The sequence below is a fragment of the Podarcis raffonei genome, chromosome 9, assembly GCF_027172205.1.
Source record: "Podarcis raffonei isolate rPodRaf1 chromosome 9, rPodRaf1.pri, whole genome shotgun sequence".
Taxonomy (NCBI): domain Eukaryota; kingdom Metazoa; phylum Chordata; class Lepidosauria; order Squamata; family Lacertidae; genus Podarcis; species Podarcis raffonei.
Genome location: NC_070610.1, coordinates 45,420,863 through 45,435,820, shown reverse-complemented (window position 1 = coordinate 45,435,820; position 14,958 = coordinate 45,420,863). Strand labels below are relative to the sequence as shown.

General features: G+C 44.2%; 1 protein-coding gene across 1 annotated transcript in view; it reads right to left on the bottom strand.

Moving 5' to 3' along the window:
• Positions 1–9,925: 9,925 nt before the first annotated feature.
• Positions 9,926–14,958, bottom strand: part of MGAT4D (MGAT4 family member D) — a 42,597-nt gene continuing 37,564 nt past the window's right edge. The window contains exons 13-15 of the mRNA XM_053403314.1: positions 13,125–13,203; positions 11,683–11,795; positions 9,926–10,139 (exon numbers count right to left, since the gene is read on the bottom strand). Of these exons, the coding sequence (XP_053259289.1) occupies positions 10,089–10,139; positions 11,683–11,795; positions 13,125–13,203 (243 nt within the window). The 3' untranslated portion in view covers positions 9,926–10,088. The remainder of the gene's footprint in view (positions 10,140–11,682; positions 11,796–13,124; positions 13,204–14,958) is intronic.

Here is a 14,958-nt window from a genome sequence, read left to right as displayed (position 1 = left end):
CTTTTTGCTTTAGAGAACGCAACACGTGCGGCCTCCTCCAATCACAGCTCTCGTCATTCCCCTGGTTTAGTGAAGGGTCCTGATGAAGCGCCTGCACTGTGCCAAACGCAGCTCTTGCTAGAAAGAGCTGGTGTCTCTTGACACGTGTGATGTAGTGAAAGATCAGCGTGGGAACGCATCATGCTAGGGCAGTTTTCAGAGGGAGTCTTATTATTATATGCCTGTTAATATCTGCCTATTATTATATGTCTACTGTAGCAAAACAACAAAGAATTTTGGGACACCTTAAAGGCTAACATATATTATGTCATACGTGGACTGTTCATCTGTTCTGTCAGCCTACCTATGTTAACGCTACTGCCAACACATCCTTGTCAATTGTCACTGTAAGTCTTTTGTTTTTATATAACTATTACCTACCTGTTTTTTGCATATTCTCTCCTCTCCTTGTCCTCCCTTCCCTGCCCTAAACTGTAAGTATATACTTCATGCATCTGATGGATTCTGACCTATAAAATCTGATGTACTAGTAGCGTGTTACAGCCATTAGTACTAGTACTAGTAGCGTGTTACAGCCATTAGTACAGCCTATAAAATCTGATGTACTAGTAGCGTGTTACAGCACATGGCTTCCCTGAAAGAATCATTGGAACTGTATTTTGTTAAGGGTGTTGTAAATTTTGACTTGTGAGGGGAAAAGTATAGTTCTCAAGATTCTCGGGGGGGGGGAGCCATGTGCTTTAAATGCCATATATGGTGTGGATGTGGCACATCTATACTCAAAGCCAGCCCAATTTAATTCAGTGAGATTTGCTACCAGGTAACTGGGATTGAGAGTGCAGCCTTAGTGTTTTAATGTGCCAAAAGCCTTTTCATTGTTTTTGCTTGCTGCTGCAATCTGCATTAATCCTTTTTAGTGGGATAAATTAGAACAAAAGACTGAAATTGGTTTTTAGTTACCTACCAGTAGCTTATTTTGTACTGATCAAGCCTTAGTTCTTTAATCATGGCATTAGTAAGAATATATTATAGAATTAATATTATATGATAATCTATCAGAACCACATATATACTGTGTTATGTACTGAAGTTCTCACCCTGGGCCAGCAGGGGGATACTGTAGATAGTTTTCACTCAGGTCCACGTCAGTTATTTTAGGCGGGAAACCCTGGGTTGTTGTTGCTACAATGTTGACAGCCGGCTGCCTATAAAAGCAGGCCGGCTGAGATGTTTGCTGTTCAGTTCTGTCCAGCTTACAATAAAGAGCTGCTCTGGAGAAATCGCTGTGTCGTCTGCTATGTTCGCCCACAACTTAACACTGGCGACGAGGATGGGATTGATGGACATCAGAGCACAGCTAGATGCAGCCACCTCTGAGCAGAGCTGAATCACTGAGCTGAATCACTGAGCGAAATCACTGAACAGAACCAATTCAGAGCTGACTGTTCTGGCTAGAGCACGGTGTTCCATCCATCGCCCTTCACGCCGGCATCGGAATCATGGCTTCACTTGTGCTTCTACCGCTGTTTGCACCAGCCTCTGAATCATGGGACTCCTACCTCGCTCGGTTCGACTGCTACCTCCAAGCCAATGAGCTGACGCAAGTATCACAGGAGCGGAAGCGGGGCCTATTCCTCAGCCTCTGTGGGCCTGAGGTGTTTGAGACGGCCCGAGCATTGGTTGCGCCTGAAGCAGTCCAGGCAACACCGTGGGACACGATCCAAGAGAAGCTCCACAACCACTACGCACCAAAGCCGTCCAAGATTGCTGCCCGCCATGCGTTCTATCACCGGAACCAGGCAGAGGGGGAGTCAGTCAACAATTACACCACCGCCCTGCGACAGGCTGCAATGCACTGCGAGTTCCGAGACTTAGACGATCCCCTGATGGATTGAATCGTCTGCGGGGTCCGGGACATCCATCTGCAACGGCGTCTCCTCGCCAAGCCAGACCTCACGCTACAGAAAGCCATTGAGGAGGCTGTGGCCTCAGAAGCTGCTGAACACTCCGCCCAGGAGATCCGCAAGTCCAGCAGCCCGCGTCTTGCTAGGAAGCCAGTTCCAGTGCATCATGAAGAGGCCAGCAGTGATGAGGCATCCTCCAGTGAAGACGATGACATGCACCAGACAAAGCGGGAGTGCAGGAAGTTCCAACAGAAGTCCAAGGGCCAACCGGAATGTGCCGGCTGCGGAGGGAACCATTCCCGTGCCAAGTGTCGATTCAGAGACGCCATCTGTAGGAAGTGTTCCAGAAGGGGCCACATCGCTAAGGTCTGCCAATCGGCTCCGTCTGACAGCCCCCCTTCACCGACTCGCAAGTCCAAGTCTTCACTCCAGTCTGCCAAGGAAAGCTGTTTCGCTCTCACCAACTGCCGCTGCCCGTCTGGAACCACGATTGGCCAAACCGACTCACCTACGCGACACAAGCTGAACGTCACGGTGCTCATTGAAGGAGCTCCATGTGACATGGAGATCGACACCGGGTCTGCCCTGTCCATCGTGTCTTGGAGCACCATCAAAAGACTGGTACCCAGAGTGTCCAAAAGGCAACTCGACTCTCACCGCGTACACCTGAGAGACTACCAGGGAAACGACATTCCCGTGGTAGGCGTTGGCCGGTTCCGGATCGCCTTCAAGGATTTTTCGTGCCTGCTCCGGTTGGTGGTGGTCGAAGGTCAGCGGCCAAGCCTCCTAGGGCTAGACAGGTTTGATGCCCTCAGCCTGGAAGTCACCGGCATCAACTGCATCTCTAACGCAGAGACTGAGGGTCTGGTCAAAGACTTTGCCGAGGTTTTTGACGGCACTTTGGGGCAATATACAGGTACGCCCATCTCCTTTAGCCTTGATCCACAAGTCGCCCCCATCAAGCTAAAGCCACGCCGGGTTCCCTTTGCTCTCAAGGCTAAGGTGGACGAACAACTGGACAAGCTGATCGCCCAAGGAGTTTTGGAGCCGGTTGACCACGCCAAGTGGGAAACCCCCATCGTCACGCCTGTCAAGCCAGACGGGTCAGTGAGAATCTGCGCTGACTACAAGTGCACGATCAACAAGGCACTTCAGCAGCACGCTTATCCGGTTCCTGTTGTCCAACACCTGCTGCATTCCCTGGGTGAGGGTAAGGTCTTTGCTAAGCTGGACCTTGCGCAAGCCTATCAGCAACTGCCCGTCGATGATGCCACTGCTGAAGCCCAGACGATCGTCACCCACCAAGGGGCATTCCGTTGCCGCCGGTTGCAGTTCAGGGTGAGTGCGGCTCTTGGCATCTTCCAAAGCCTTATGGAGCGTCTCCTGCAAGGGCTTCCGGGCGTGGTACCATATTTTGATGACGTCTTGGTCTCCAACTTAACATACTGTACTTATATATGACTGCTTCCTGATACCCCCATGCCTATAAATGTTTTGTTATGAGTGTGTTTTTATATACCAAAATGTAAATAAAAGTGTATTCAAACCAATTTTTTAAACTAGTGGCATCTAAAATTGCTCCATGGGAAAAAATATTTGCTCCTGGATTTTGATTTTGTAATCTGTTAGTGGACCAGCTCACATTGTTATATTATTATACCTGCCTTGTGAAATCAAGAACAAGAATGTAGCATTTAAAATGCAAGATTTTAACATGAATTGCCTTAATCAAATTTGCAGGGTGCTATGCATACTTCCTCCTATGTTTCAATTTGGACTGTCATTATTATAGCAAATGGGTTCATCATGAGATATGCTTTTTCACCCAAAAATGTCACCTGAAGATTCTTTAACAAAAGAACCTTAATGTTTCTTTGACATTATAGGCTTTGTGATGTGAGGTACATTTTGGGAAGAACCAAAGAGACAACTACAGTTTGGAGCAAGCTTTATAAGTTGACTAATGCATGAAAGATGCAGTTGCTTTATTTGGGAACCTGATGCAGTATTAGTAGCTGTGCTATCTGCCTAAAGAGCACATTTGCCTTTACTAACTTCTGCTTGTGTATTTTTTTTTAATAAAATATTTTTAAAAAACACCATATGTCTCTAGTGCTCTCCCATCCAAAAGAAATTAAATCCTGTATTTCTGTGCCTTAAGCTTATCATCAGAAGTGTGGTGTGCATAATGCACTCCAAATGAGCTCAGAGGGAATAAGGTTTTGGAGCACCAGTAAAATTGCCTTCCCTTATTTTTAGCTAGTGTATCATTCCATTCAACAGCCTCATCCATATGGCACTAACAGTGTAACCATGGAGTAAGTTGCTATGGAAAAACTACTCGCTTGCCACTGGGGGTAGAGAAGGGAATGTCCTTGTGCAACCTCAATAGCAAGAATCTATATCTCCCCATCTACACACCACAGAGAGTTAGCTTCATGGTCTCCAGAGCTTTACATGCTCCATCCTTGCCTCCACTCCATGTGTTTAATGACCATTTGTTTGAACTGTGCCAGATTATATGTCATGAAGTAGTTCCTTTTGCATTAGTTGCTTACAATATTTTCGTTTTGGATTTCCTCTTAAAAAACAACACTTCCGCCACGCAGGCCTTGTGATAAAGAGGGAAAGGAAGGTGTGTTGTTGCACTGAACGTGACTCTCCAATAAAACTTGGAACTAATCTTACACATAGTGTGCAAATTTGTTTTATTTATTTAGAAACATTATAAACCACTTAATCAAAATATCTCTAATCTTGTTCTGCATATCAACACTATAAAATAATTATAAATAATACACAGATAAAAATCGGCAAAATTTGAAATCAAATATTTAATACAGATCTGGATAGGGTCATTTAAATAAATAAATAATAGTCTAATCAGGGTATCTGCCTAATGTTAGCAGTCAGGGAATTCCAAAGCATAGCTGTTGCCATACTGAACGATCAGCTCCTAACAAATGTGAAACAATTATCATAACGGCATTTGTAAAAAGTGCAAGTTCTGTAGATCAAAGCTGTTGAAGTGACACAATGGGGCAAGGCAATCCTTTTAGGCAACTGATTCTAAGCTGTTCAGGGTTTTAAATACTAATAGTGAAACCCCAAATTTGATCTGGTAGCCAATTGGCAGGCTGGGCATATGCGGGTAGCATCTCCTGTCAGCAATCAGGGTGCAGCATTTTTCACTAACTACCGTTTCTGCAGCAAATACATTGCAATAATCCAATACTAAAGCTGCCAATTAAAATAATTTTAAAAAATCATTATTTATCAATTTATAAGGTGATAGTACCAGTTCACAGGGATGTGGAATGAAATTCTACCCCCTGTGCTTTATTTTTTCACAGCCAATTTTCCATTTCATAAGTTCATTAGAAACAATGAATGGATGCCCAATGCAAATACAATATTATGCAAACTTGGCAGTTTCGATGTTTTTAGCTGTGCTTAGTAGATACATGTAAAATAAACATGTTAAATTATATCCAGTGCAAACTGAACATTTCCAAATGCTTATTTCCAGTTCAAAATTTTCTAGAAAACTCACATCCCTGCAGCTCAACACAGTGACAACACTGTACATCTTACTAGAAAAGTTAGAAGTATTTTAACTTTTTTTTTACCTTATGAGCTGCCATTTCTCAGGGCAGAAAAGGATTGTGGCTAATGTTGTGTGTATACCACTTCCCAAACCAGCAGTGAGAATATACTGGATGCAAAGTTAATGGGAAGGTGCATATACTGGATGCAAAGTTAATGGGAAGGTGCATACAGCCACTGCCCAGGGGAGCTGGTTTGCAAGAAAACACAACACCCTGTTGTACAGGTCTCTGAGCTGTAGGATCCTCTGCCTAGGGACACCTGACTGGCACCAACTTTGTTATCAGATGAAAGAAGTTTTATTCTTCTGTAATTTTATTATAGGGGTATTTAACTTTTTTTTTGATGGATGGCTGCATTCACCCTTGGCCAACTCTCAGGGGACCAAATGCCAGCAGTGAAGGTGGGCCAAAGTCAGTGTGGTCATCTGACACTCTCATGTGCATGTGCATGCACACGCACACACACACACAAAGGACACACACACAGAGGACACGAATAGGCAAGCACACAGCCTCCCTTCTTAACTTATCAGTGAAGAACAGCTAAGGGGGTGACTGCATCCTCTACTAATCAAATGATCATTTGATGACCAGGGAGGGGAGAATTTGTATCCCAAGGTGCCAGCCCCATTATTCTATCCACTTTTTCTTTTGTCACCACTGCCATAATCTGTGGACTTGGCGGTGGCAGGGGTGGGGTGGAAGCTGGGTCAGGCTCCTCAAATTTAATGGACAGTTTTCCTGATTATTTTTGCTATGTGTCTTGTTTAGTCTTGATTTGTGGCTATCTGATTTTAATATTTTATTAATCTCTTGTTGATTCAGTGTTAAGCAACTGTTGTGTTTTTTTAAAAAAAAATTGGTTAGTTGCCTTGGAAAATCCTGCCCACCACCCCCACAAAAAGGACCAGTTATAAGGTGATAACTATGCTAAGTTTTGCATCTGTACTGTATAAAAAGTTATTCCTGAGTAATATATTCAGAGTTGAATTAAACACATTGCAGACTATAAAGGCACTTGGTTGTGGTGTGTATGTTGTTTTTACAGAATTGATTCAGTTTTTCATTTTATTTTAAAACTTTTCTGAGTCGTGGACATATGATTCAGCATAGATGCAAGGCACAAGAGTGAATGATTTCGTCTTTTGCCATATCGTATGCAACCATGGTGGAAATACAAAAGTTCTAGTGAATCTTCATTTGAAATAAAAACATCAAGGTATTCAAGCTTTAAAAAAAAAGAAAACAGAGGGGGCAATCCTATACTGGAATTATGTTGGCTGAGGACCTTTAGGATTTGGCAGAAAAACCAGGGCACCAGTGCAATACCAGGTGCATTGCTGGCAAGACAACTACATTGGTGGAACACTTGGCCAGTAGAGCTGTTCTACCAGTAATGATCTTAATAATCATCGTAAATTTATTACCCACCCTAAGGTCACAGGATGGGTTACAGCAATTAAAACACAATATTAAAGAAAATTTAGAACAACTTTCAGTCACAGAAAAAGGATGAGACCAAATATACATATATACTGGGTGTCAAAAGCCAGGGTAAAAAAGCTTGTCATCAGTATTCACCAAGAATGCAAAATGAAGGTACCAGGTGCACCTCTGTGGCAAGGGAGTTCCATAGCTTAGGGGCTGCCACAGAGAATACCCTGTCCTGGGCTGCTGCCACCTGCATTTCTGAGGGTAGTAGAACAACCAAGAGGATCCCTTCTGCTGATATTAACACGAGATCGAGTATGCAGGAAAGGAGGGGGCCTTTTGGGTAGTTGGGGCCTGAGTTATTTAGAGTTTTAAAGACTAATATGAGCATCTTGAATTGGGCCCAGAAATGAACCGGCAACCAGTGCAGCTATTTTAAAAACAGGGATTAGGTGAGATCTGTCATTTCAGGATTCAGTTTCAGTTTACTGGCCAAATGCAGCCCACCACTGCCTTCAGATTCAGATGGAACAGAGAGAGAGAACTGGATGTCATCCGCATATTGATGACACTTCATTCCAAACACCTGATGACAGCTCCCAGAGGCTTCATATAAATGTGAATTGGCATAGGGTACAAGATGGAACCCTGCAGAGCATGACAGGACAATTCCATGACACTGAACAGTAGTCTTCCATGACTTTCCAAAAATGGCTCTGGGGGTAGGAATGGAACCACTGAAACACAGTGCCCCCAACCTCCATCTTCCTAAAAGGCTCCAGAAGAATACCATAATCAGCAGTATTGACAGCTGTCAAGAGATCAAGGAGAACGAGGAGGGTCACATTTGCCCCCTTCATCTCTTTCCTAACAAATTTAATCAACTAGAGTGACCAAGGCAGTTTTGGTGCCATGACCAAGCCTGAAGCCAAACTGGAATGGATACCTCGGGTTACAGATGCTTCAGGTTGTGCGTTTTCGGGTTGCATACCACGCCGAACCCGGAAGTACCGGAATGGGTTACTTCTGGGTTTTGGCGCTCGCACAGGCACAGAAGCACTAAATTGTGCTTTGCGCATGCACAGAAGTGCCGAATCGCGACTCGTGCGTGTGCAGACACGGCGCTGCGGGTTGTGAACACTGCGGGTTGCGAACGTGCCTCCTGCATGGATCACGTTCGCAACCCGAGCGTCCACTGTAATCAGTGAGTCAAGAACCTTGATGGGACCACCAGTCATGTCAGCTGGAAAATCTTCCAGAGCATTTAGGACTCCATCGGTCTCCAAGGGTAGACCAACTCACTGGGTCCCTCACCCTTGCAGAATAGCTGCATTCAGCCCAAAACTCACCAGAGGATGGTCTGTCCATGACAAGAGACTCACAGTGGGCCCTCCAATCAGCAAAATATTACTAATCCGCTCTATGACAATGACAAGGCCGAGGGCATGTCCAGCCACATAGGTTGGGGCATTGATGTACTGAGGCAGCTCCATGGTTGACATGGAGACAACAAAGCCCCAAGCCAGCCCATATGAGGCAGCTTTGGCATGGATACTGAAATCCCCAAACGCTATTTTGAAGGGGTTCTCCAACACTGCACCCAAGGCTTCTGCTGCCAGCTTGGTTAGGGAAGTTGTAGAGCAGCACGGCGGAGGACACACTAGCAAAATCCTAGTTCTGTATTTCTGGCCCAACACCACGAACCACCCTGTGGATCAGTCTGCTGGTGAAGGTGATTGAATTCTTATGGACAATTAAAACTCCCATGTGCTGCCTCACCCTCTCGCATCTGGAATGGTGCTGCGCCAAGAACCCAGGCGGACACAGTTGGGCTAGCATAGGGTCTAGCCCATCATCCCAAGGTCTCAGTTATACATGCCAAATCTGCTCCCTCATTCACAATCAAATTGCAGATCATCAGTGTTTAATTCCAGGAAGCCTTGGCATTGAGCAACACTAAACAGGGTTAAGATGTGGATGGGATATAGGAGAAGTGCACACTGATGGCAAATCCTATGCCCCACCCCCACCCCCCAAGCAAAGCCACACTCCAGCCCCTGATCGGGCACAGGAAATTTCCCTCCCACTGACTTGCATTAGGTGTGGAAAATATATTGGAAAAAGCTGTCCCATGTTGACAGCAGCCACACCCCTATCGCCCTGATAGAAGATAAGATAGATGTAGCTTAGCACCCTACCACACCACACCAACATCAACAAGTAAATTGTTACTCAGATGATATAGCATGGGGCTACATTGCCTTAGGTTGTGCATGCACAGAGCTCAGGAGGGAAAAGCTTGGTGATGGGAAACAAGGGGAAAGGGCATTTTGCATGGAAAAAGGAGCACTTTACATAGTAATCTAATAATTTACTTTCCCCCACCTGAGCCCTTTGTGAGGTAAACAGTTGCTCCTTTCAGGCAATTCAAATTAGGAAAACAGCAGAGAGGAAAAAGCTGAAAAGCCCTCTCCCAGGACTGCTGCTTCAATCTGTCTTTGAGTGCCTCCCTCCCCAGATGTGACTGCTGTTATGAAAAAAAATATGGGGGGGATCTGATTTTGAACTTCCACATCACACACAGTCCATTTGGGAGGACTTTAGTTATGAAGGAAACTGGGTTGCTTTGCGTCACTGCATCTCTTACCTCAAAGGGCTGCTGTGAAGATAAAGTTAAAGAATTCCAGTTCCGTTACCTGAGCAACTGGTTAGGGAAAAATGGGATCAAATAAATAAAGATTTTTTTTAAAAAAAACCCTGCTGTAATAGGACTTTAAAGGTATGTAGTTTTGGCAATATCATGCCCTATGGTTTTTTTTTAAAAAAAGGTATATTGCTAATCTGCTGTACAATAAATTAACGTGGTATTTACAGTGCAATACTATGGGTTTTTATACCCTAGAATGTGTGGATAGGACTGCATCCTTATTTGTTTCAGCTATTGAAAGTATTTTAATTTACAAAGGGCCTGTTGGTCATATATTATCAGTATTTCAAAAAAAATAAAATTTAATGAGATTTAAAGTAACATTATCCCCTCTCCTACTACACTGTATTAGGAAGGAGATTACATTTTATAGCTGACAGTTTTGCTGCTGCCACTAGATGGCCTTGTTTCCATGTCGCATTCAAGATATTCATATTTTCAAAGAAGTGTTTCTTTCTTATTCTCTTCCCACTGCATCTTTATGAATATCTACATAAAAAGAAATGAGAATTTATTTGTCAACATTTATGGAATACTGAAAACATTTATCTTGGTTTGTTTGCTTATAATATCTTTACATAATTTGCAGTAGTTTCCTCCAAATCTCTCAGTAAGATATTCTGTAGGTAGAAAAATGTCAAATTTTACAGACTAATCAGTATTAACAATTCTGTCTGAAGATGTTGCCAAAAACAAAACAAAACACCAGAATAATTAACAGTAAAGGCAAAACTTTGGAAGTGATGTTTTTTTCTTTTCTTCATAGCAGTTTTTTCGTTTGCTAAATTCACCCCAATGGTTTTGATTGGTGCGGGGGGGGGGGCGGGAAGGATGAACTATGCTCAGTTAGGAAGAGATGGCTGCATGGCATAGCCCGGATTTGGGGGAGGGCAGGCCTTTTGTTAGGGGGCACAGAACCTCAGTTTGCTATGTATTTTTATTGATTTAGGGGGGTAAGCTGCCTCTCCATGCCCCCCCTTGGCTACGCCCACGGATGGCTGCTGTGATGGCTTCAGATGTTTTCAGTTGTTGTCAATGGGCTGCCCGGTGCAGCTGCTTGCTGAATAACTGGCTTTTCAAGGCCTTCAGCAGGTGGGGTGATGCAGCCTACCTGCAGGGTCCCAGCAGCTCCTCCCCTCTATGTACCCAGCAACAGGGACTTTAATTTTGTCTCTTCAATCCCTGCTTGATATGAGCAGTTCAAAGAAACCTATGCCACCTCCATGTTTGCACAGTTAATGGGCGCAATCCTGGGGTTTTGGGGGAACTGAGAGTCTTTGGATCTCATGATCCCTAGGCTGCCTCTGACACGACACTGTCCCTAGAATGTCCCATTTCAGAGCCTACCAACTGTGGTAACACCACTGACAGTAAATTATAAATGCTGAATTATCTGTAGTTGTACTGAGGGTTTGCAGGCTCAGATGCCTCGTCATCAGAGCTCCTCTCCCCTGGCAGAGGGGTATTTCTGCAGCATCTTAACCCCTTCCAACCAACAGATCTGAGGTTAGGAGTGCTCTGTTACCGTATTTTTCGCCCTATAGGACGCACTTTTCCCCCTCCAAAAATGAAGGGGAAATGTGTGTGCGTCCTATGGGGCAAATGCAGGCTTTCGCTGAAGCCTGGAGAGCGAGGGGCGTTGGTGCGCACCGACCCCTCTCGCTCTCCAGGCTTCAGGAAGCTATCCGCTAGCCATGGGAGACGCAGCTCTCCCACAGCTAGCGGAGAGCTTGCCGGCACCCAGAAGCTTGGGGCGCGCTGAGCTCAGCACGCCCAAGCTTCGGGCTTCGCGCAGCCCTCCACTAGCCGTGGCTCCCACGGCTTGCAGATAGCAGCCTGTTCTGGGGGCTGGGGTCGGGGGAAGCTTGGGCTTCCCCCGCCCCAGCCCTGTACCTGGGGGGGGGGAAATAAATTTTTTCTTCTTTATTCCCCCCCCCAAAAAAACTAGGTGCGTCCTATGGGCCAGTGCGTCCTATGGGGCGAAAAATACGGTAATTATCTTTTGACTAGTTCTTTATTCCTACATGCTTACCTCACTCAGTAACAACCACGTAGCAGAACTAGAATGGATAGATAAACGAAGAGCTTTTATATTTCCTAAGTTTGGGTTGACGATGCCATCTGCTATTCCATTTTTGAATGTGCCTATATGTGAATGAAAACATTATTTTTGGTATATGCTGTAACAAACCTATTTTCCCAGAATAGTAAAAAATCAAAAAATAGAAATCTTATTTTATATTACATCAAATAAGGTACAAAATTAAATAAATGAATATTGCAATTTTTTTACGTTTTAATGAGACATCCCTGAAGTGGCATACTATCATATTAAAATAGAACCTTGGTGCATGTCTTTGTAATGTTAAAACTGTGCAATGCAAACCTGTGACTTTTGTTTCCAATTCATGATCCTGCATAGCAGTTTGTAAAAAGGTGTTATGTCCTTGCTCTAGGTTGTAGCCAGTGGTGGCTTTGCCTTTGTGGAAAGCGCTTTGGCGCATGCAATTTTCAACAATTGGGACATCCAAGTTTCGACAATCCCCTCAACCCAAATGGGCTCTTTGCATCCCTGCTCCTCAGCAAAGCTACTCTTGAGGGTGGAGGGACCTTCCAGAACAGAATGATATATGACACGGAACAGAAGGTTACAGGGTGGAACAGGTATCAGAGAAAATCAGATGCCCCTAATTTATGCTGTCACAATCTCTTTCGACTAAGGCAAAGTCACGACTAGATGCAATTTTCAGTCCCCCAATGATAGCCTTTTACAGGCTGGGATGAGGCCACACCCTTTCTTTGATAAGGCAATGTTCTTTACCATAGGTGCAGCCTACAGCCAGACATGCTAAGGACACTGATAGGAGAACAGACCATTAAGGTTAGAAGTCAGACTGAAGCGATGTGCATGCTTGCACAGTAATGCACACTTGACATGACTTTGTCATGCAGACCAGAGTTGGCCATGCAATAAGTGAGCTGAAATTCTATCTCTGCCATGCAGTCACTGGGTGGCAGGGCAGTAGCAATCACACATCAAGCCCCTCCAATGTTCCAACACTAAACACAATCTTGCTACCCCTTCTCTCTTGTGTTGTGTTGCTTTCTTGAGACATCCAACCTTTTATATCCCCTGTCCCTCCCTCCCTCCCTTATCTCCATGTCTTCCCCCCATTTCTTCTTCCTGTCTTCCTGCTCTGATGGGCTGTTTTTGTTGTCCACCCTTAGCCCTACCCACCCCCCAGCTGCTAATACCTCTTTCTTGAATGGGGTAATGTGGTTTTGGCTACATAAGCACAATCACATTCTAATCGATATTAAAATAAATGATTTCAACTTTCTCATGCAACATTGTCGTGAAAGGAGTACAATTTTTGGATTCCCCCCTAAATTATTGCAAAACTTTAAGCTGTGCTGCAGTTTAGAAGAATATAAAAGCCAAGCTGAAACAGTCTTAGAGTATATATTTTTTACCTATTTGAAAATATCCATCCTGAGTTTTTACGATTTTAAAATTCCCTGAATTGCCTTCTTGAGCCTGTATGTCTATCTCCTGTAACAAATAAAAAGAAAGAAAATCCTAACTAGTTTTCCAAAAGGAAAGCTGAGCCTTATTGTGCACATTTCCCTTTTGCAAATCTCCCCAGCCAATAGTGCTAACCATGTGATAACCCATGATATCCAACTATAGTGGTACCTCGGGTTACATATGCTTCAGGTTACATACGCTTCAGGTTACAGATTCTGCTAACCCAGAAATAGTGCTTCAGGTTAAGAACTTTGCTTCAGGATGAGAACAGAAATCGTGCTCTGGCGGCGTGGCAGCAGCAGGAGGCACCATTAGCTAAAGTGGTGCTTCAGGTTAAGAACGGACCTCGGGAACGAATTATGTACTTAACCCGAGATACCACTGTAATCAATTCCAGTTTTAAATTAGTTTGTAATAACTTTGTATGATGTTAACATATTTTAACTTTCCCTGGGCAAAGTTATTCACTATATACTGTCACATACTCTTTTCAATGTTTTCTTTCTCTCAGTTTTTACATGTTTAAGGACAATTTTCAAATCAGAGAAATCGGTGGAATTCCAATAATTAATAAAGGGATTCTTAGTTGCATAAAAGTTTTGGCTGACAGCTTACCTTCCCATATTCATTTCTACTATACCAGTATGTTCACTATTGTTTCAAAGCACAATGTATTAAACCCAGAGATTTGCTTTTCTTCCAAGCTCTGGTGAGTACATTTCTGGCAACCATCAGTAAACTGCCTATCAATTTGCAATATGTTGCATAAGCTGGGTTCTCAGTTGTGTACAACACAACAGAACCACTGAACACTTCATGGGCCAATAACCTTAGTTGACTACAACAGTATAGGCAACATGTGGTCTTCCAAACATTTCTGGGCCACCACTCCCATCATCACTGAGCATTGGTCATGTTACTTGAGGCTGACAGGAGTTAGGAATGTAGGAAGCAGCAATTCGTCCATCTAGCTCAACAGTGTCTACACTGACTGTCATTGCCTCTCCAGGATTTCAGGCAGGAGTATCTCCCAACCCTGCCTGGAGATGCCATCAGGGATTGAACCAGGAACCTTCTGCTTGCAAGGCAAGCACTTTATCACTGAGCTACGGCTCTTCCCCAGGTTGGAGTCCAACAGCACCTGCAGGGTCACAGGTCCCCCATCCCTGGGTTACAACAAATACACTGGTACCTCGGGTTACATACGCTTCAGGTTACAGACTCTGCTAACCCAGAAATAGTACCTCGGGTTAAGAACTTTGCTTCAGGATGAGAACAGAAATCGTGCTCTGGCGGTGCGGCAGCAGCAGGAGGCCCCAATAGCTAAAGTGGTGCTTCAGGTTAAGAACAGTTTCAGGTTAAGAACGGACCTCCAGAACAAATTAAGTACTTAACCCGAGGTACCACTGTAAAAGATTGCTAGTCAAAAGATCTGCAGGAGGAAATTTTACAAGGCAGGCCCAACTTCCGTCCCCCCCCCCTTTTTTAGCTGATCAAACACACAAGGTGCTATCAGAGCAACATACCAATATATAGAAGAGAATTTATTAAAATATAAGTGCCTGCGCCTGTAAGACATATACTACTGGTCCTCAAAGACTGCTCTCTGCTCCAATAACAGATTGACTTTTTAAATTATTATTTTTCACTATGGCAGCCATGGTTTTCAGTCAAAGTTGACTTCTGCAGTGTTGCCAAAGGCCATGGCAATTACTTCAGCATGCCACCACATGCTGAAGTCAGATCAGAAGCAGCGCCTGGATGAGATAAAACAGGAGA